This window comes from Lynx canadensis, chromosome C1, assembly GCF_007474595.2.
Source record: "Lynx canadensis isolate LIC74 chromosome C1, mLynCan4.pri.v2, whole genome shotgun sequence".
Classification (NCBI taxonomy): Eukaryota; Metazoa; Chordata; class Mammalia; order Carnivora; family Felidae; genus Lynx; species Lynx canadensis.
In genome coordinates, this window is record NC_044310.1 from 41,522,919 (window position 1) to 41,545,890 (window position 22,972).

At 37.2% G+C, this 22,972-nt stretch overlaps 1 protein-coding gene and 1 long non-coding RNA gene across 2 annotated transcripts in view; one reads left to right on the plus strand and one right to left on the minus strand.

Annotated features, from left to right (window-relative positions):
* Positions 1–833: 833 nt before the first annotated feature.
* On the plus strand, positions 834–21,843 carry BTF3L4 (basic transcription factor 3 like 4). Its single transcript, XM_030324817.2, has 6 exons — positions 834–944; positions 4,263–4,329; positions 7,635–7,748; positions 19,586–19,787; positions 20,622–20,681; positions 21,381–21,843. Exons 2-6 carry the CDS (start codon positions 4,276–4,278, stop codon positions 21,425–21,427), a joined length of 477 nt encoding a protein of 158 aa, XP_030180677.1. The 5' UTR covers positions 834–944; positions 4,263–4,275; the 3' UTR covers positions 21,428–21,843.
* Positions 6,603–22,972, minus strand: part of LOC115520456 — a 53,123-nt gene continuing 36,753 nt past the window's right edge. Inside the window, exon 3 of the long non-coding RNA XR_003970798.1 lies at positions 6,603–6,834. This is a non-coding gene — a long non-coding RNA (uncharacterized LOC115520456). The remainder of the gene's footprint in view (positions 6,835–22,972) is intronic.

Consider the following 22,972-nt stretch of genomic DNA (forward strand, 5'->3'; position numbering starts at 1 on the left):
TTGATCGGTGAAGTCAGCTGCTCCCTACAGTGGGCGCGTTCCCCATTGGCCTCCCCTTTCCTCCTCCGCAAAAAAAACCAAACCAAAACAAAACAAAACAAATCCCAAAAACCTAGACTACGCGATTTCATTCTTAGGTTCCTGCTCTGGTCACGAGGAGACCTGGCAAACCTGTTCTGCAGTGTATTGTCTCGTGCCTTGCAAGAATGCCCCTTCCTGCTGGAGAAGCAGCGCTGGACCTTATTTTTCCTTGCAGCCGCAATTCGTCCACTCTGGGATGATGCAACCAACCGATGCAAGCTCCCAGAAAACCAAATTTCGAATCCCTTATTGCAAAACTAACCCAGATCTTCAGGGAACGAGGACAAAAGTCACTGCAGACATTTAAAGCGTAAAACTTCTTCTGGTTAAATCTACTTGACTTGTTTTTAAACTTTGTGGGTTGAGTATTTCTCAAGTTTTCCTCTCTGATTTACATAACAAACGGTAAAATTTCCCGTCTCTCCTCCCAGTAGAAGCTAGTTGAGTCAATACACTAGTGAGTCCGCACTAGTTGACTCCGACAGTGCGTACTTAATGAGTAGTGAAAGACATGAGACAAAAATACATCCTCAAACAAAAATACACACCTCTTTTTTATTAGTACCCTTACAAAATTGTAGGCACAATGGAATCCTCGGGAGACTGCAGGCTCCAGAATGCAGTGCGGCCACCTGCACCTGCCGCATTTCTATTGGTAGGCGCAGAGCAGGCTGGGTTTTGTAGTTCGTATATGCGCTCTCCACGATAGGCTGCTCTGGTGAGAGAGAAAGAGAGGCGGAGCCGGTTGTGTCACGTGGGCCCCGCTCCCGCCGCCGCTGCTGCCGTCGTCTTTCTCTGTCTCGACTGAGGCAGCCATCTTGCTCTTGCCGCGTGCTGTTGTTGGAGGACCCTCCCTGCTTCAGGTGAGACCCCCGGCGGTCCCGCCACTCCACGGCCATAGGCCGCTGCGCACGGTCTCCCCCCGCCCTCTTTTTCCGACACCCGCCAACCATTCGGGCTGCCACTTCCGCCGTGGCGGGCCGAGTGGGGGCGGAGGCGGCTGGTTTGGCTTGTCGGTTACCGGCGGCGCAGCTGGGGGTCGGCACCTGAGGGAAGGTCCCCAGCACCATCGCCCCCTATGGGGGCGAGCGGGGACCCGCGGTGTTGCCTCCCAGATCCAGTCCCAGGAGGCGGGTTACCCCCGCCTCTCTCCTGTTACTCTATTCACAACAACAATGCTGTGACAACAGCCTATCTGTTGTCATCTCGTTTGATCGTCCCACTCTACAGATAGGGAAACTGAGGTTAGCAGCCCCCGGCCCCCAAGCGCTTGGGACTGAATTCCGTTGCAGCTCTGTTCACCTCGCAATGGCAGTATTTACAATTCTGATTCCCTCTCTGAGACATTGCCTTGTCCATCTCGATAGCCCCATCAAACTGCCTGATGCATAGTAGGCTGTCAGGAAACAGATGATTGACCGACGGGTACCCTGTTACACAGCTAATGAATGGCGGTTTCAACTTCCGTTCCCACGTTCTTTCACTTATACCATAGATGTTCCCTCGGGAGTGGTAACAATAGTTACCAGTTTTTGAATATATACTGTGAGCCATACCCTGTGCTTGTTAACTTAACCTTTAACCTTTAAAACAGCCCTATGAATTGTGTAGTGTTAAACCTTTTCTAATACAGAAGGAACACAAGTTCAGAAAGTAAAATACCTTTCTGAAGTCTTAAGGGGTAGAACCTTGATCCTTTTGATTACAAAACTTGTGCCTCTGTTAGAGGAACCCCACATAATAAAAAGTCAGGACAAAGGATTGAAATTACTTTATCTGTGTAAACAAAAAGAAAGTGCCTAGCATAATGCTTGGAACTTAGGCACTCAATAAATATTGATCAGAACCTCATTATTTACACTTTTCTTGAGTCCTTGAGTAAAGGGCTAACCGATCCTAGGATCCCCAAGGAAGAACGCAGTAATTTATGTTCTTAGGAAGTTCTTCCTTTTGGGTCTAGGAAGTGACTTGTCCCTTCTGGACCTTCATTTCCAAATCTGTTAAATTAGGAGGGAGGTGAACTGTTTTATTCGTTCATAATTTTTTAATACCCTGCTGCTGCTTGCAGGTATTTGAGATGGCCTCACATACAAGACAGGAATAATGGGTACAATGAAGTAAAGGTTGGTCGAAGAATAGGGAATTAAGCCAGGTGATCTTTGAGGTCTAGTCCAGATTCTGAGCTTGACACCTCATCTCTCATAGACTGAGTCCAGTCCTCTTTTCTCCTTCAATTCCACATACCCCAACCTGCTAATAGACAAAGGACCATCTTTCTTTCTCCCCTTCCCCCTTGAGAACCTCCCTAAAATGCTTTTTCTCTGAGATAATTCTTGGGAACAAGTTTTCTGTTACACTGATTACCTGGAATGGAAATCTGTTCTTTCATCAACACATTGATATAAAGAGTTAATTTTGTTTTTGCTTTTGTTTCAAACAAGTCAAGACTCTTTATCTTGACTTCATTCTCTTGTTTTCCATCTCTTCTCTTGGGGATTGTTACTTCAAAATGCAGAAGAGCCCCTAAGGTTTACATTGTATCTAGTTCTAATATTTTCACTTCCTCCCTTTTTTGTAAAAAAAATTCCTTAGGCTCTATGCTAAGTTCACTATACTTTCACGGCCACATTCCTTTGAGAAAAGTGAATATTGGTCCTCTTCTATGGGTATTGAGTATAGACATTGGGATTTGCATCAGCAAATTTAATTAAGTCTGGCAGAGTTGAGATTGACCTACACCTAAGCCTTCTGGCTTTGTACTCCTCCTGTAAAAGCGTGTTTTTAGCTGCTTGAGCATTGTGATACAGTGCTGAGTAAAGATTGAGGAACTATAAATTCTGAATGTTATTTGGGAACTGGACTTTATTTGGCCTTGAAGCATGTGTATGTGTGTGTGTGTGTGTATATATATATATATATATATATATATATGTATGTATACACACATACACACACACACACACACACACACACACACACAGGTTAGTGCTCCAGTAGTGTCAGAAAACAGAACAATTAATACTTATATAATCTTTATTCTCTTTCATCTCTCAAATGAAGACATTATCTTTTTCATGTGAATGATAATTATAAAGAGGTTAGAGAACTGGCCAAAAAAGGTTTGAGAACAGCCTTTATTCCCTCTCTCACATCTTGGTAATGATCTGTTGTTCCACAGAACAAGTAAAACAAGACTTTTAACCTTGGCTTTTATTTGTTTATATAGTGTGGAATGTTACAACCCATTATAAACTTAACTTTTTTTCTCTAGTCAGGAATATCACTGACCAGATTAGGTTTTATGGCTTTATAATTTTCTTAAGAGTTTTCAAAATCAAAATTGGCCTTAAAAAGGCTATTTCTAAGACTCTCCTCCCCACTAAGCACTCACAAAAATTTAGTATTAATGTAGCAGAGATGTTTTTGTCAAATTGTGCAGTGAGGAATTTTACCCAGTGTGCAAGAATATCTTGGCAAGTCTGACATACTATATCAGTGCAAGGTACTGAATGAACTCTGTGGAAAGGGCTGCTGAAGTGCTGAATGTCTGAAAATCTGGCTCTCTTTTCCTGTTATTAACATACCATCTGACCTTGAATAGAAGATGTGACTCCCTCATATCTTGACAGCTAGAGAGCCTATTGTTGAATTTCTTCTTTGTCCTGCTTTTTCTTCTTCTTCTTTTTTTTTTTTTTTTTTTTTTTTTGTTTTCTATTTATGGGCACAAGGTTATTTATGGCTCATTTATTATTTGAGAGAAAAAAATCTACTTAAAGGTTGTGCTGGTAACATTTGGTAACTGCTCTCTGTTGTAAAAACCTTTGGGGGAAAAACTGGCTTGTCTATAGAGATTTTCTAATTGGTTAGGTTTTACTGAATGCCCAAGAACTGAATTATGCATTTAAGGAGGGATCCTCAAATAGGTAACTTTGAATCCTATTCTATTTTATGTTTGTGTATTTGACTCCCTGGTGGTTTTATTTAATTTTCATTCTCTTAATATCTGGTTTATGAAGCGAGAACAAGTTATTAATATTTATTAAGACTATATAGACAGTATTAATATGACCACAGTGGTAATGCCTATTGCAAGCCTAGTGAACCAGAAGGTACTGTTGCATAAACAGTTATTTTATTTTGGTAAAACAGTGATTTTAACAAATGTATTTTTCCCCCCCTAGATTTACCAACAGCATGAATCAAGAAAAGTTAGCCAAACTTCAGGCTCAGGTCCGGATAGGGGGCAAGGTGAGTGTGGCATAAGAAAAATTGATAGGAAAATGTATTATCAGAAAGTAGTGTTATTTTGGATTTGTGGTCATTGAAAATCTAAAATCTTTTCAATAATCAAGATCAAACCACATTCCAATTTGAAAATACTTGTCTAGATTTAATATAGGTAACTAGAAGACTTCTCTCTCTGGTGGTGCAATGTTAATAGCCACTTTTGTTTGAATCCTCTTAACATCTGGTAGTTATGTGACATGAACAAGTTACCCAACCTTGTTAAGCTTCCATTTTCGCATGTGCAAAATAGAAAAAATCCTGCATAAGATACATCTAAAGATTAGAGTAATACTTACAAAACACCTATCTGGCACAGAATAGATACTTAATAAATGATAGCTGTTATTATGTTAGACTCATTTACAGGGCATCCCAGATGTTGAGGTTACCTTATCTTGACTGGATACACCTATTTGTACAGTTAGGCTTATAAGTGGTTTAACTGGAGATGCTCAGACTGATTATACTTTTTTCATTGCTGGGTTTTCCTCCCAAATTCCTGTCTGTTCTTTGTTGGTCAATATAAGCATGAACATTCTTATTCCATGTATTTTGAAGCCCAAAGAAAAGCTTGTTCTGAGAATCTTTGATTCCCTTCAGCTCTTGCCCCAGGCTTAAGGAGAATACTCTGCCCTTATCTCTGCCTAGTACAATATTTGTAAAAGGAAAAGAGATAGTACTTAGCTCAGACCTGGAAGGCGGTAGGTAGGACACTATGTAGCAACTCTACCTGTCATTTACTTTGATGATTACCACAACTCCTAAGAATGGAGATAAAAGGGGAAGGGAAGAAGTGACTAGTACTTTCTCCTTCTTCCATAGTGACACAGGTATAGGACTCTGGAGTCATATTAACATACTCATGTAACTAAAGTAGTCACATGGTAGCATCAAGTCTAATGCAATGTACAAATGAAAAAACTAGGGATATTCAGGAACCATAGAATATACCTGGAAGAGCTTGATGCAGCACATGACTGTTACACATTTTAAACCAGATGGTTCACACATTCATTCATTTAACTAGTTTACTGAGCACCTACTATGTGCTTGGCACATAGTAGATAACCTAGTCAGGGTTTTCTTCTCTTGACATAACTAAGCTTGGAAGAGAGACGTGCTCACAGTTACACTACTGGGTAGTAAATGTTAAAATGAAGTACAAGGTGCTTTTGCCTAGGAGGGACAAGGAAGTCATCACTGAGCCGAGATTTGGAAAACAAACAAGAATTTATCACTAGGTAGACTGGTGAGGGTGAGGGTGTGAGGTGACGAGGGGATTGTTATTCTCATACATGCTAAGGCACCTAAGATGCTGAGATAACATGGTGCTTAATGGAATGGCTTGTTTTAGTTTGGTACAGTTAGAGTTTAGACTATCCAATGGATAAAGAATGGTAGGAAACTAAACAACCAGGTAAGTCAAGGTTATATCGTAGTCTTATATGCCATATTAAGGAGGTTAGGATTTTATCCTATAGGCAAGGGGCAACTATTGAAGGATTTTAAGAAGAATAGTCATTTTAGAAAGGTAGGTGCTAACAACATGGAAAATGGAAATGAAATAGAAGTCTGGCATAGAGGAGAACGATTGAAAGGCTGCTGCTGTAGTATATGGAACACAAATTTAGGAGTTGGAATTGACATGACTAAGAATACAGAGGAGGGATGACCCCCAGATATCTGGTTTTAAAGACTAAATATATGGTGGTACTACCAGCTACAAATCTAGGAAGAATAGTTTGGTGGACTGGTAAGCTTTTAGACATATTGAATTTGAGGTACTGAGGATCATTTCATTTGAGCAAGCGATTGAGCTTTCCCTGAGTCAGGAATGTTTCACAAATAAACGAGGATCTATGAAAATAGTCCTCCTAGTCCATCCTCCAGCAACTGGATTTTGTCACATCCTCTGCTGCTACTCACAGAGCTCTCTTTCACTCCCATCAGCATTGCTGAGACGGTAGCCCCTGCCTACTGTATAAGGCTGGTTCCCTGAGTACTGCGGGAACTACCCAGAGAATGAAATCTCTCTTCCTTTCCCCTTACTCCTGCCAGGTGTCAGAAAGATGTAGCTCTCAAGACGTAGGCTTCTTTTGGTAATGTTTTATTTTTGCTGTAGGTTACATTTTTGTAAATTGGCCCAGGAATTTAATCCATTATTTTAAATAACTTTTCAATGGAAATCTATATTAAGAGTTTCGAAGTATCCATTTAGAAATGAGCTCTTTCTGTCTTTGTGAATAGTGTAATTTTCAACCTATTTGCTCAGGCCAAATTTCTAAGCATCATTCTAGATTCCTTTTTTCCTCATATCCCACATCCAGTCTATTAGTATGTTGGTTCTTCTGACAGTCTAAGATCTCACCATCTCCACTGCCAGAACCCTCATCTCTCGTCAAGACTGCTACAGTAGCTTCCTGATTGATCTCATTGTAGTCCATTTTCTACAGCAACTTCAGTCATCTGTAAAAATCATAATAAAAATCATAAATGAGATCAAATCATTCCCATGCTTAAAACCTTCCTATTGCAATCGGAATAAAATCCACCTGCTGCCCATGGCATTCTAGGCTACATGATTTGGCCCTTGCCTGTCTTTCTGATTGCATTTTCCTCCTCCTCCTTTGTTCACTCTGCTCTAGCCATAACTGACCTGCTTTCTCTCTGTAGAAACAATAGGTTCACTCTTGTTTCATTCTGCTTGAATCACTCTTCCCCTAGATCTTCCCATGGATCTCAGCTCATAATGTCACCTCTTCACTGAACATTCTAATAAAATAGTGCTTTGCCCTCACCCAATAAATATTCTTGTCACTGTGTTTTTTTTTCCCTTACTACCCTTATCCCATTTGAAAGGATCTGATTTGTTTATGTATTTATTGACTTTTCCCTCTCATGCATGCTCCTTGAAGTAAGAACTTTGTCTTTTTCATTGTCAGGGGGTGGTAGGTACTGTAAAAAAACATTCCTTGTAATGTTTGGAAGTTGTTATAAAACACTAAATTACCTTGAAGTTATAAATTATTTTTATTAGAAAACTTTTGAAACATTGAAATGATAAATGGATATTTAGAGAATAAGAACTGGCTAGAACTGACCCTCAGGAATCTGGGTTAGGTTGACAGTCACAATTCTGAAAAGTCTTCTTAGTTGTTACTATTAAGTCAGCAATTTCTTACATGGATTTTAATTAGAATAGGAAGTCATGTGACTGCGGTTACCAGATGCAAGCATCTTAACACTTCTGTTTGGTTATTTTTCAGGGTACAGCTCGCAGAAAGAAGAAGGTGGTACATAGAACAGCTACAGCTGATGACAAAAAACTTCAGAGTTCTCTAAAAAAACTGGCTGTGAATAATATAGCTGGTATTGAAGAGGTACGGTCATTTTGTAAATTGTTAAATTGTGTGGACATATGGCACATTCACAAATATCCACACTTTTTGAATGTAAAATATCAGCTTAGAAGAATCTGATGTCACTCAGGTAGCTTTGAAGAACTAGCTGTTGAATTTGCTGATTGTATAAAAATGGCTGATTGTAAAAAAAATAATTTTAGTGGACGGTTAAGGAATTCATCATACTTTTTGGACTCAGAATTTGCACATATGACAAAATTATGGAACTGCTCTTGAATTTTCATGCAAAGTAACATTTTTTTCTAATAATATAGAAATAAAGAAACTCCAAGATTTCTTCAAATAAGGTGGACTTTTTTCCCATAAGAGCACCTTTCTACTCAACAATATCTCTTTAATTACCTCAGCCAAGAAGCTCTAGTAATAGCCTTACATGGATTGGATTTCTTATTAGACCCTTTCCAGAAATTATTGGCTACATTTTTTAAATCATTTTATTATATGTTGGTGATACTGCTTTTCTCAAATATGAAGTCAAAGACTGATGTTATTTCAAAAGATACTCAAGAAAAATGATGATAACATCAACTATTTGTGATCTGTTACCATCTAGAGTCACTTCTGCCTGATGATTCATTTCCCATAGTAATCAATGTTTAAATTTTCGCTGCCATAAATTACGTTGAATGTTTAAATTATACTTAATGATAGCATTACTTTGTATGGTACCACCCCACAATTTTTAACAGATTGTTAATGCACACGTGCTGTAAAACAGATCAGAAATAATGTGGAGTCAAGGATCACTAAGAAATAGCAGAGTACCAAAGAAAAGGCAGTGAAATGGCCACATGTTCCTTCTAATATGCATGTATGAATAAATATTACTACACTATTTAATTCTGCATTGTACTTTCAAAATTAGTATACTGAAGTAGTAGAAAATGTAAGCCACATGTATCTTTTTTTCCTTTTAGCTTGATGTGCCTGTGCATTCTTACTCTGATAAAGATAAGAACTTCATTTGCAAGTCTTGAAATTAAGCATTTTATATGCATTTTTCCTTCTGAGTTATTGAAAACTTTTATATATCTTTATTGACCTAAAATAATTTTCAGAGAGATCATTCTCTTTATCTGGGGTATATATGAGAGAAAAAAAAAAATCTCAGCCTCTCTTAAAAAATCTAAAGCTTGGTAAAAAAGAACAATTTGTGGGGTGCCTGGGTGGCTCAGTTGGTTAAGCGTCCAACTCTTGATTTCGGCTCAGGTCATGATCTTACAGTTGTGAGATCAAGGCCCACGTCAGGCTCCGCACTGAGCATGGAATCTGCTTAAGATTCTCTCCTAGGGGCACCTGGGTGGCTCAGTTGGTGGAGCATCCGACTTCAGCTCAGGTCATGATCTCATGGTTTGTAGGTTCGAACCCCACGTTGGGCTCTGTGCTGACAGCTTGGAGCCTGGAGCCTGCTTTGGATTCTGTGTCTCCCTCTCTCTCTGCCCCTCCCCCACTCATGCTTTGTCTCTCTCTCTGTCTCTCTCTGTCTCTCTCAAAAATAAATAAATGTATAAAAAAATTTTTTTAATGAAAAAAAAAAGATTCTCTCTCCTTCTGCCCCTCTCCCCAGCTTGCTGTCTTTTTTTCTAAAAAAAAAATACACAATAAGCTGCAATAATAGACAATAACTCTAATAATGCTAAACCTAAACAACTTGAATTTGTAAGTGTTTTGGCAGTCTTCCATCTTCGCCTACATTTCTACTCTCCAACTACCACCCACCCCACCCCACCACTTCAGCACTACTGATATTTTAAATCAGACAATTCTTTATTGAGGGAACTGTCCTGTGCATTGGAGGATGTTTAGCAGCATCCCTGGCCTATACCCATTAGATACCAGTAAGCCCCCCCCAAACCCTCCCCCCAATTATGACAACCAAAAATATCTTCAGACTTTGTCATATTCCCTGGGGGACAAAGTCACCCTTGGTTGAAAAATAAACTCTTTAGAGAGGAAAAGATTCCATTTATACCACCATGATGTATAGATTTAACTATGTAATATCTCCAAGGGCATGTTTTTCTTTTTTTTCTTCTTTTTTTTTTTAAGTTTATTTATTTTGAGAGAGAGAGTGTGAGTAGGGGAGGGGCAGAGAGAGAGGGAGAGAGTGAATCCCAAGCAGTCTCCATACTGTCCAGGCCTGATGCAGGGCTACATCCCACAAACCATGAGATCGTGACCCGAGCTGAAATCTAGAGTCAGATGCTTAACTGACTGAGCCACCCAGGCACCCTCAAGGGCATGTTTTTCTAAATGTTTGTTTTTGTTCAGATTTGGGACACTTTATGGTTCTTATAATTAATAAAACTTTTCATGGTTGGATAGCATTAATTTTATAAATGTTTTATAATAAAATAAGGAAATCAGTCAACTAACAGTTATTGATTTTTTCAGTATACAGCTAAACTTGTTACAGTGCTGTGCTGAGTTGATGGTATTACTGCAGTTGAAATTTTCTTAATAAAATATTTAATGATAGTCAACACTTAGTGAACATCTACTGTGTGCCAAACATTTTGCCAAGGACTTGCTAGGCAGTAGTGGAGCTTATTATGATCTAGTAGGGAAACTAATTGGTTAACTAGACAAATACAAATTATCCCATTTCAGCTTCACAATATCTCTTTGAATCAGTTGTTGTTGGCTACAGATGAGAAAGCTGAGACAGAATTAGGTACCTGCCCAAGATCACATAGCTAGTAAGTATTGGATTCCAGATTTGAACTAAAGTGTGTTAAAACCAGAGTTCATTCTGTTCATCAATTTATCCTGCTTTTGGTCTATTTAGTTGTACTTTCTTATATCCACTCTTGGCCTTTTCCTCTCCTATCTCCCTGTCCATCAACACCCACCCCCTTCCCACCTTATGCCCTGTAATATTGAGCACCTACCATGGAGAATTCATTAGTTACACCATAACAGATAAATCCCCAACAGTATTTCCAAGGACATTGCTGTTTCTCTTTTTTTCAGGTCTTAATGCAGACATTATTTCTTCCAGAAACCTTCTTGTTAGCACCCATATACACTTGTGTAAAGAAGGGTTAGATGCCTTTCCTATGTGCCTTCGTAACATACTTTTATTTTACATAATATACTTTTATTTTATATAATATACTTTCATTATAGCATTTATTAAACTGTAGTGTGAATTCCTTTTTGTTGGTACTACTGATGCAATTCTAACCTTTTGAGGAGTCATAGCTCCAAAACATTTCGCAGAAAATTGATGCTACATAATAAGCATTACTACTTTCATTGCACCCCTACCCTGTGTGTGTGTGTGTGTGTGTGTGTGTGTGTGTGTGATGTATTCCAGCCCTCACAGACTAATTATACAGAGAAAATATGTATAAAATTAATTAACAATGCAAGGTAACAGGTATAAAATTTCTGAGTATTTGAACCTAAGATGGGAAGGAGTTTTACTTTTTTCGTACTTCTGCCTCTTTCTAAAATTGATTTTTTGAGAACTAAGATATTCGTACTTTATATAACACTTTGCAGATTTTGTGTAGGAATATCTAGTATACTATATATAACATGGTTTGCCTCAAACATTATGTTTTTTGTTACTATATTTAAAGTAGAGTTTTTTTTCAAGAAAATTTTTTAAACAAAATGATGACACATACTGGGTTTAAAAACAGCTCTTCAGAGGGAGAAAAGAAACTACTGCATTCAATGTAAACATGAAAACATGTACAGAAGTTTTCAGAAACACAAAGATGTGAAAAAATATATCTTAGAATAGAAGAAACACATTACTGATTACAATTTTGTTATCTTTAGTTTCTTTAGTTTCAAACAATGTTTGAAACTTGTTTCAAAGTGCTGAACTCCGGGGTGCCTGGCTGGCTTAGTCAGTAGAGCCGCGTGACTCGAGCTCCACTTTAGGTGTAGATTTTACTTTATTATTATTTTTTAAGAAGTTTATGTATTTTGAGAGAAAAAGAGAGACAGAGGGGATGAGGGCAGGCAGAGAGAGAATCCTGAGCAGCCTCTGCACTGTCAGCACAGAGCCCAATGCAGGGCTTGAACTCATAAACAGTAAACTATAGAGTTTACTATTAAAATAAAAACAATGCAGGGGGGCACCTGGGTGGCTCAGTCTGTTAAGTATCTGATCTGGATTTTGGCTCAGGTCCTGATTTCATGGTCATGAGAATGAGCCCCATGTCAGAGTCTGTGATGAGAGCACAGAGAGAGCCTGTTTGGGATTCTCTCTCTCCCTCTTCCTCTCTCTCTCTCTCTCAAAATAAACATTAAAAAAAAAAGTGCTGAACTGTGAGGAATATGCTGTCTTTTTGTTTTTTGGCAGTTTATGAAAAGCAGATAAAAACTTTCAAAAAGATAAGACACCACTGCCATTGTTGTAGAACAAAAATAATATTACTATGTTTTCTGTACTTAGACATTCAAAACATCAAACAAGTAGAAAGTACTTAGTTTATTGGGTGGGGAAGAGGAAGATTGACCGTGAGTTCCAAAAACTCATGGAATGTACTTCTGCCAAGTAAAGTTTTAATCTTACTTTCTAAGCTGTTGGTATTGGCGACTCCCCCCCCCCCCCAAAGCTTAATTTATGTCTTTAGAAACTTTAAAAACTGAAGGACTGTTTGGATTATGAGTCTCTTGTCTTTTATGTATTCACTAGTTTATTGATTTGGTGTAATAAATTAGTCATCTATAGATCTTTTACATGTTACCAAAGAGAAATACACAGCTGTCAAAAAGTAAGGGGCAGGGAGTGTCAGAGACTGTCTCATACAAAAACCAAGTAAATAACCAGGTTTTTGGAGGGAATTCCTAGGCAGACTCCAAAAGATTTATAACCCAGAACTAAATTTCTAAAAATGGTTTATATTCTATGACATTTGAAGGTATTTGGATGTGCTTCTTATCTGGTATTCTGGTTGAATATAGTGACCTGTCTTCATCTGATAACCTAAATCTATCAAACAGTGGGATCTGTTGCATTTCTCGGAAATGATTAATTTTATCAGATTTATTTGGTAAGAAACATCACCAAAAATCTGAATTTCAGATTCAGATGGCCTAGTTGCTTTGTAGAGTTTTATGTTCAGAGGACATCTTCTCTTGTACCTAGGATATAATTCTGCCTCTATGAAACTTTTCCTATCTTTCCAGGCATAATTAATCAACCCTTTTCTCTATACTTCCACTGCCCTTACCTTAAATTGCTCTGCTATAATACATTTATTATGACAACCTCATATTGTGGGATATAAAGGTTACTTATTAACCACCAATTAGTGTCATCCCCCCTTCCCCCCCCCCCCCCCCCCCAGATTATAAGAGTCTTAACAGCAGGGATTGTGTTTATTTATCATTTTATAGTCTGTAGCATGCTGGCTCCCATGATGAATTTGTTTGGGGTCCATTAAGTTTAAGGGATACTGATTATTTGAGATGGAATTGTTCTCAAGAAGTTAGCCATTGGGGTACCTGGCTGGCTCAGTTGGTGGAGCATGTGACGCTTGATCTCAGGGTCGTGACTTCAAGCCCTACGTTGGGCATAGAGATTACTTAAAAAAATTTTTTTTAAAAAGGTAGTCATAGGAAACTGGAGCTCAGAAGAACGCATAAGGCTAAGAAATGTAGATTTTGTAATTGTACACATAAGTGTTACTGTTTATATTTTCTTCTTCCTGAGTCTTACTTTTCCTGAACCACTTATACCAAAGGAAGACCTAAAGTTATTGGTGACTCTTCACTACAATTTCTTCTCCCTCCAACTAGAGCCTCAGATACCAATTGGTGGACAGCTCTGAGTACCGGAGAGTAAAAGGGAAGCACCATGTCCCATTCACCTTATTCCATAGCAGCCTTACTTTATCTTTTAAGATCCTGCTTTTTGGGTTTGTGTTTTGTTTTTTACTACTTTTTTTATTATGGTAAAATATAACATAAAATTTGCCACTTTAACCATTTTTAAGTACAATTCAGTGGCACTAATTACAGTCACACTGTTACTCAACTACCATCATTATTTATTTCCAGAATTTTTCATCATCCCAAACAGAAACTCTGTACTCATTAAGCAGTAACTTTCCATCCCCTCTTCCCCAGCCCCTGATAACCTCTAACCTACTTTTTGTCTCTGTGGATTTGCCTCTTGTAGTTATTTCATGTAATACAATATTTGTCCTTTCGTATCTGGCTTACTTCACTTAGCATAATGTTTTCAAGGTTCATCCACATTTTAGCATGTATCAGAATTTCACTCCTTTTATAGCCAAATAATATTCCATTGTTTGGATAATACCACATATATTCATTCATCTGTTGGTGAACATTTTCTGATTTTGAAATAGCTTCCCCCCTCCAATATGAAAATATATTATCATTGTAGAAAATTACAGGTATATAGAAAATATGAAGAATGTTAACATTCAATCATAATCCCACTACCCAGAAGGGACTACTATTAGTTTTACATTTCTTTCCCATCTTTATATGCATATATTTTTAACATATTTGAGACTACAGCTGGAAGCACAATTTGGAATCTTTTTTTCCCAAGTAGCATTATATCATAAAAATTGTTTCGTATCATTAAAAAACTCTTCTTAATCATCACTGTAGATGTCTACATATATTCAGTAAATGGATATACCACAATTTAGTATTTCTTAATTTATAGTACATTAAATGCTTTCATAATAAGAGAACCATATGTTGGACTTCAATATACATAATATGCATCTTCATCTCTGATTTCCTTCAGAGAGATTCTTGGAAATGTAGTTACTGGCTGAACAAGCATGAACATTTTAGAATTCTTCATCCATGTTGCCAAATTGCTTTTCAAAAAGGTTATGCCATCTTACTCTATAGCATAGCTGTGGAGAATCACATCTCATCAGACTCTTGCCACCAGAACATAAGAGAAAATGATCCTAGCTTATCATACAGTTTAATGACAGCTGTTAGCTTTAGCTCATATCAACAATAGTAGATTATGCTTCATATTACGCTTTAGAAATAAGCAGGTGCTGAGCTTAGAAGCATTGAATGTGAAAGATACTGATTTATGAGAGTGCGCCCCAAGCCCATAATCTTCAAACTCGTATATCCCTTAGCCTCACAAAACCCCACACTTGTGTGTCCTCTTCTTAAAATGTTTACTATTTCACCTTATTAAGATATAGGAGGAAGGCAATAAAAGGTGAAGTACCTGATAAACATTTAAATGCTACTACAGGGGCAGCTGGCTGGCTCAGTCAGTAAAGCATGCGACTCTTGATCTCTGGGTTCTGAGTTTGAGCCCCATGTTGTATGTGGCAATGACTTGAAATTAAAATCTTAAAAATAAATACATAAATGCTACTACATACAGGAAGGAGTAGCAGAAAAACTTGATTTTTAAGACAATTGTCAATTCTTAGAAGTGCAACTACCTGACCTAGTGGGGACTTGGATACAAAAAAAAAAAAAAAGGAAGAATTTAAGCTTCCTTTCTGAACTGTGAGGGCAATTGTCAGCAAGAGATGTAGAGTCAAGTATAACTTTGTGAGCCTCCTAGAGCCATAACAATTTACTGCTGTGTAGGAATAAAGCAAGCATCAAATTTACCAGCTAGAAGGGTTGCTGTGATTAATATATGTGCCCTACTCAGAGGTGAGCAAAGGTAGGGGTTGTTAAGATTTTGATAGCAGCATAATGGGGCCACCCAGCAGTTGCTAGGAATTACTTAAAATTCCCCTGAATTCTGTCAAGCATTCAGGCTGATTCTGAAAAGTCAGAACAATAGGAAAAGTCCAGCCAAAGATGCAGTTCAGCGGGTTCTGGGCATTTTCATCAAGACCACTACTGGAGTTATTTCTAAAACTTGAGATGACCCCTCATCTAGCATTTGGGGAGTTTAATTCTGACAGTATCCAAGATTTGAAATTGTATTGGAGGTGTCCATTCATTTGGCAAATGTGAGTGACTATTATGTATTGGACACTTAGGGGCATACTATGTCTAGTAAGGCATGGTCTCTGATGGCAAGATGTGTACCTTCTAGTAAGGTCAAAGACTTGCAAACACAATTATCGTACAAGACAATTCCATATAATTGCAATACCCATGAAGTACAGAAAGTGCATAAACAACCTTAAATTTTCACAAAGAAGCATCTGACTCAAGTCTTGGATAAATGAGAATTTGCAAGGTGGAGAAGCATAAAAAGGTTCTAAACAGTAAAAACAGCATATGTAAATGTACTAGGCATGAGAGACCATTTTTTAATAACTACAAGACACATCAGTACTGTCCAAGCACCACCTGGTGCCTGGGTGGCTCAGTCAGTTAAGCGTTTGACTTCGGCTCTGGCTCCAGTTGTAATCTGTGAGTTCCAGCCCTGCGTTGGGCTCTCTGCTGTCAGCACGGAGCCTGCTTCAGATCCTCTGTCCCACTCCCCATCCCCCCCCTTCCGTGCACCTCCCCTGCTCTCTCGTATGCTCTCTCTCTCTCAAAAATAAATAAACAAAAAAAAGAAAATTCTACTTCCTCCATAGCTCAAGTAGCATCCTTTACCTTAAACTACCTGTTAAAGTGGAAAAAACATTTTGACATAAGGGGTTGTTTGATTGAAAAGGGACCTGAGTGCTGGCACAGTAGCTCATTTAATAGTCTTTGTTTCCTTGTCTGCTCCTTATTTTTATACTGTATATAGACTATGTATGACTTATTCTGACTAAGCAGTGGTAACTGGAAAAGGTCAAGTCTCCTTATGAAATGTGTACAATTAGTATTGTGAATTTAACAAGGTCCTTAATCCCTTCTTTTGCTTCTAAAAGGGTAGGGGAAGTGTCTGATCTTGCTCAACCCAACAATTCATCCTTTGATAGTTTCTAATAGCTTGAGTCTAGAAGCCTTATATAATCATGTTATTTGCTCAGTAGAGAGGAAGGAATGGTAGATAGAAATAAAATATTTTTGCCTTCTTTAACTTAAAGTACTTCATTTTCTATTCTAAAATTAACTAAACTTGGGGCGCCTGGGTGGCTCAGTCGGTTAAGCATCCGACTTCAGCTCAGGTCATGATCTCACAGTCTGTCAGTTTGAGCCCCGCATCAGGCTCTTTGCTGACAGCTCAGAGCCTGGAGCCTCCTTCAGATTCTGTGTCTCCCTCTCTCTCTGCCCCTCCCCTGTTCATGCTTGGTCTCTCTCTGTCTCAAAAATAAATGAAAACATTAAAAAAATTAAATTAACTAAATTCTTCACCCCTTTCTGGACCTTTCTCTTCATGAAGCTACATCTTTTGTGCAACCCCATTTAAAACAACCATTTATAAATTTATTTCTGTTTTACAGTCTGAGATGGAATTCATCCTGCTTTTCACACTAAACTCAGCATATTTTAAACTACTAAGATATGACTTAATATTTAACCTTTGATAAAGAAGCTTGAACAGAAGAAAAATCATGTGTTTTTTTTTTTGGCCCTGTGTTAGCTTTTTGTTTTGTAGCTAGCAAGATATATATTATCCATATATCTGTGTCAGTTTTCTTTTACATTCTCCACTTAGCCTATATTCTGAGATAAATAATTGCTGGCAAGCTTTCATGGGGCCAAAGAATTGAATTCTTAAAGGCAAATAAACAATTTTAAGAATGAGAATGACACATGCAGAGGGAGAGAGGCCAACCAAGAAACAGACTTTTAACTATAGAGAGCAAACTGATAGTTACTAGAGAGGTGCATGGGGGAATGGGTTAAATAGTTGATGGGGATTAAGGAGGGCACTTGCTATGATGGACACCAGGTGATGTATGTAAATGTTAAATCACTATGTTGTACACCTGAAACTAATATAACACTGTATGTTAACTTGAATTAAAATAAAGTGAAAACTTTAAAACATTTTTTAAAAAATAAAAGAATGACATCATAGGAAGGAAACTAAACAAAGTTGGGAACCCAGGTTCAAGTTCTAGGTTTGCATGTAACTATTTATCCTTGAATATTTGCTTAGCCAAGAGCTCTTGCCTTTAGTATTTATTTCTCTCACAAGATTTGAACTAGAAAACCTCTTAAGTTCAACAAATATATGGCATGACTTTTGGAACAATATTGATTTCAAAATCTCTTACGACTTTAACATCTGTAAATAAAAAATATCTCAAATGCTAATATTTCAGACTTTTCAGTCCTGGAAATATTGTAGAAATCCTTTATTAAAATTATGTGATTTGGTCTTGATTTGGAAAATGGAGTCCTACCATATCTTTATTCATTTCCCAACTAGAATTATGTGATTCTAGGATAGATACAGAACAACATCCCATTTCATATCCACTATGCCACCTCCTTCTCAAGCCGTTCCTCTTCCAAATTTTCAGCCACTTTAACATTAAAAACTTTTCTACCTAAACTTATACCTTCAGAACTATATAATTTTATCTTTTTCTAAAGTCAGTATAAATTATTTTTAACTCATAATGGTATTTGTTCAGAACAGTTGGATTGAATGCTTACTGTGTGTCATATGCATAATGGAACCTTAAGTACAATACCGATACTGGGAAAGATAAAGAATTCAAATAGTAATTTTTGTCAGAGAAAATTTGGGAAATTATTTGTGGAGCTTAGTTATAATTTTCCAGGGGATATGCCTTTATTTTCTCTGTGTTCCAGGTCTTTCCTGAAATTTAGAAGCCCCTTTGTTCCCCTTCCTTTCTGATGCTATCAGTGGTGATGATCACCTTTGAGGAAGAAAAGCCCACTTCCACTGACCATGGAGAATACACAGCATCTCTGCTTGATTGTGACAAGGGTAGTTTTTGGATGGATCATGAAATGCTTCTAAATTAGCCAAGAATTAACTCTCCTAGCCTTTTTATATAATAAGCATGTTACCACCAAGGTAACTTATCCAAGTGGAATCAACTACATAGTGGAATCACATTATTTACACTTTTAACTTATACAAATTTAACAACACTAAAACACAAATAAGAAAGTACATGAGTGAGAGAGAAAAATAATATTTTAAATAGCACATGTTTAACCTTCCTTTTCAGCAAGTCCCAGGCAATGGATAAAATCAAATCTGAAACAGTTGATTCATGTTGGTGAAAGCTACCGAAAGAATGTGAGGATGGTTTTAAAGATTTCCTGGTAATTGATAAAGCATGTTCAGGTGGCCAGGCAAGTTTGGAGAGCTTCTTTGACATTTACAAGGGTTATTAAAGGTTGTTGAGAAGCTACATTTAGGAGTTAGAGGAACTGACAAAATCCTTTTCACAGAATGACATGGTGAGAACAAGTTGAAATTTTTGTAAATTTATTAAGTGTTCAAAGGAGTGAAACACCTGATTAAATTTCTGATGCTCTTTATGGATCTTCCGTGGTTATTTTTACCATACGCCATTACCCCTTTACAACCTGTTGCCTAAGTAAGATGCTACCCCACCAAATGGTATCTGTACCAATTTAGTGTGATAGTGTAAATTGATTAAGATACTGGGTAATTTCATTAACAAGGCAGTTCTTGGCTGATAACTTCCATTATTTTTAAAATATGGTCATACACTTCTTTTTCATAGTAGAAGTCTTTGAATTTAAAATCTAGATTCTATAATAAAATGTAATCTGTGCCACCTACACCATTTTACTTTGTCATTAGGGTCTTTTCCCACCCATATCTACTGCTTACTACCTTGGGATTGTTAAAAAAAAAACACAAAAAACAAATGTAATTGGCTAAATCGTTATTTAAACAGATACTGTTTTAGTTGTACCAAATATGTGATGTACATTTTGCTTCTGTGATCGTACAGGTGAACATGATTAAAGATGATGGGACAGTTATCCATTTCAACAATCCCAAAGTCCAAGCTTCCCTTTCTGCTAACACCTTTGCAATTACTGGTCATGCAGAAGCCAAACCAATCACAGAAATGCTTCCTGGAATATTAAGTCAGCTTGGTGCTGACAGCTTAACAAGTCTTAGGAAGTTAGCTGAACAGTTCCCTCGGCAAGGTAGGTATTTCAGTTTAGTGTCTTTCCTTCTCCACCTCTGTTTAAAGAACCTAATGATTTAAAAGGTGTTCCATTTTATACTGGAAGGATTTGCTTGCATGTAAATTTTACTTTTAAAAATGTTGCTTTGCTTACATGCTTCATAATTTTTTGAGTTTGTTTCTTTAATAATTATGCAGTGTAGCATACTGAATATTCAGATACATTTCGGTAGTAATACAGATATGAGAGGTAATTACCTAAAAGGAAGGTGCCAGGATCTGCAGACCACATTTTATGGACAATATTTACTATTCACTTCTGACCAATGACAAGAAGATACTGTTATTACAGAACTATATTTTTGTTTAATATTGTTGATTGTACTATAGGTGCAGCAACCATAAGTTCTGAATTTCCAAGATAGTCCTGGTTTCAAATGTGTCTTCTCACCCCTAAAAATCAAAGAGCCTGTTATTTCAGTAACTAGATACTTTCTTACACCGAAAGAGATGGAAAAGGTCTTGAATATCGACTTTTGACTTGGAGCATATGGAATTTAAAGAATAAATTAACTGTAATGTGTTTTTATTCCAACTCATCCTGAATTATTTCATTTTTCATATAAATTTTACCTTCACTACCCATTGAGATTGCCAGCTATATTTAGTATATGCCTAATGAAGTTAAAGTTTTATTGATTTTACTATTAAGTAAAAAATATGGTATTAGATCAGACAATCTTTAGCTTTTTCCAAACAACTATATAAGATTTAGACAGAAAGAATAAATATTACAAGTGTTCTATGAAGGCCTTTATTCTTCAGGACTAATTTTAAAATAAACTTTTCATAGTGTTGGATAGCAAAGCACCAAAACCAGAAGACATTGATGAGGAGGATGATGATGTTCCAGGTAAGTGACATCTCTTTAGCTTTAAGATTTTTAGCAGCCTGTTTATCACATTTAATTAATTGTATAATGAGTTTCAGTTTTTGTTGATGGTAAGCTCATAAATTTAAACTGATTCACGACAATATGGATACATCTAATGAAAAAGAAAAAAAGCCCTCCCATTTAGAACTTAGAATCAGAAATTGTAACACAAAGCTCTGCTACCTGTGTTTATTAAATTAGAATCACTGTGATTATAAATTTGCTTAGTTATTGTTACATTTCTGTGGGAATTATGATTGACATATAAAAATGCTGTTCACCTTAGTAGTTTGCATAGACTAAAAAAAGACTTACATTTCGTTAGGATTACTGTTTTAAAAACAGATAAATGAGGGGCGCCTGGGTGGCTCAGTCGGTTGAGCATGCAACTCTTAATACCAGCTCAGGTCATGATCCCAGGGTCGTGGGATCGAGCCCCGTGTTGGGCTCCACACTCAGCGTGGAGCCTGCTTGAGATAGAAAAAAAAAAAGCAGATAAAGGAAGCATTATTAATAAGTGAAATGCCACCAGTTCATTTCTGCCTCTTGTCCTATATGTTTTCAGGCTAATTCTAGTAGCAACAATTTTGTTTTTATTAGGATTAGAAGTTAGGAATTTAATTTACCACTTTTTTTTTCTTGTATCTTTTACTCATTTCCTTTTTTATTTTTTTCCAGATCTCGTAGAAAATTTTGATGAGGCATCAAAGAATGAAGCTAACTAAAAAATTTTTTCTGGTGTTTGGAAGCTGGCATGGACTAGATTTAACAGATCAGCTATGTGGTTCCAAAGTTTTACAGACATGGAGAACATCAACTGTTACTAGTTCAGTAATATAAATATTTTGTATATTAATAATGCTGTTTGTTCAGCATTTTTCGGTCATTTGATTTTGCATTTTGCACTTCCGCCCAGGATCTATTCTTTTGGTCAAAATACGAAGTATTGGTGCAGTTTGAGGGTGTTTTGGTGTTTGATTCTCAGTTTTTTGTTTTGTTTTTTGTTGGAGTATTTTTGGTGTGTGTATGTGTATGTATGTGTGTGGGTATGTGTGTATACAGTGGAGAGCAAATTGGAAAACAGTTCTATTTATCCTCCTTCTTCCCCCAGTAGAAATAAAACAAATCTTTACATTTGTTACTTTTTATTTTTTTCTAATAATGCAGAGAATTAATGAAAAGTGAGTATCTTGGATTTCAGATCTGAGGAGATTTTACTCTTGGAAGTTTGGTTAATTTGCTTGGTTAACATATTTTTCATACATTTCTCTGGGTTTAAAATGTCTTGAGATATTTTGCCACCAGCTCCATGTTGGCATAGTGGATAGCATATCTTTGGTGTGGTTGCCTTAGATTCACTTACCTAGTCAGACCCAGAAGATTTTCTTCTAGCTTTCTTCCTAAATGCCTTTTTCCCTCTCCCTTTGGTCTCCCAGTGGCCTGGTCAGCCTTTGGTAATGCTCTTCCTCATCTTCTACCTAGCCTGAGAAGGATGTTCTCCATATAGAGTTAAGTGAGTGCCTAACCCCCTCTTTTTGTAAGACATTTTCCCCCCATCTTGAGGAACAACAACTCCATCTTCAACTTTTTATTTCCCCATTAATTTCATAGTTTGGTAGATTTCAAACTGGAATAGCTAGCATGTGCTTGCTAAATAATTTTATGCCAGCCTTATCCTGTATACTAGCTGTTCTTAATAGCAGGTGCAAAAATACCTGTTTCCAGCAAGGTTAAAATGAGGAATGTTCTTTTGAGTCAGAACAAGATAGGCCATAGACTCATTCCCCAGCACAAAATGTCATTCTATGAAATGGTACTGGCCCCAGGAGGATTTCTTCAACCACTCTCCTACTATTGGTCTTGAACCTACCTCTGGATTGGATCTTACTGTTGTAGCTGCTCACAGCATCCTCCTGCATGCTTAGAGTAATGCTTTTGGGGGGACACTGGTAAAATACAGTATTTATTTTTTCACCTCCTTTCAGAAGACTTGGAGGTAAGTTGCATTCATTAATTCAAGATTCCCTCTTGCTGTCTGATGATAAAAGCTTGCATTTTGCCATATCAGCATTTGTTGTAGCCAATATTTAAGGATAAGATTTAGAAAACCTGTCATTTCCTGGCCTACCAGCAAACTAACTGTGGCTTAACCTTGTAGCATATCAGCTTTTGTTTCAAGCTAGATATCTTTATTTGATATCTAAAGTGCAAGACCAACAACATATCAAGAGATCTATAGACAAGAAGGCAAAGCTCTTGTATTTTTTTCA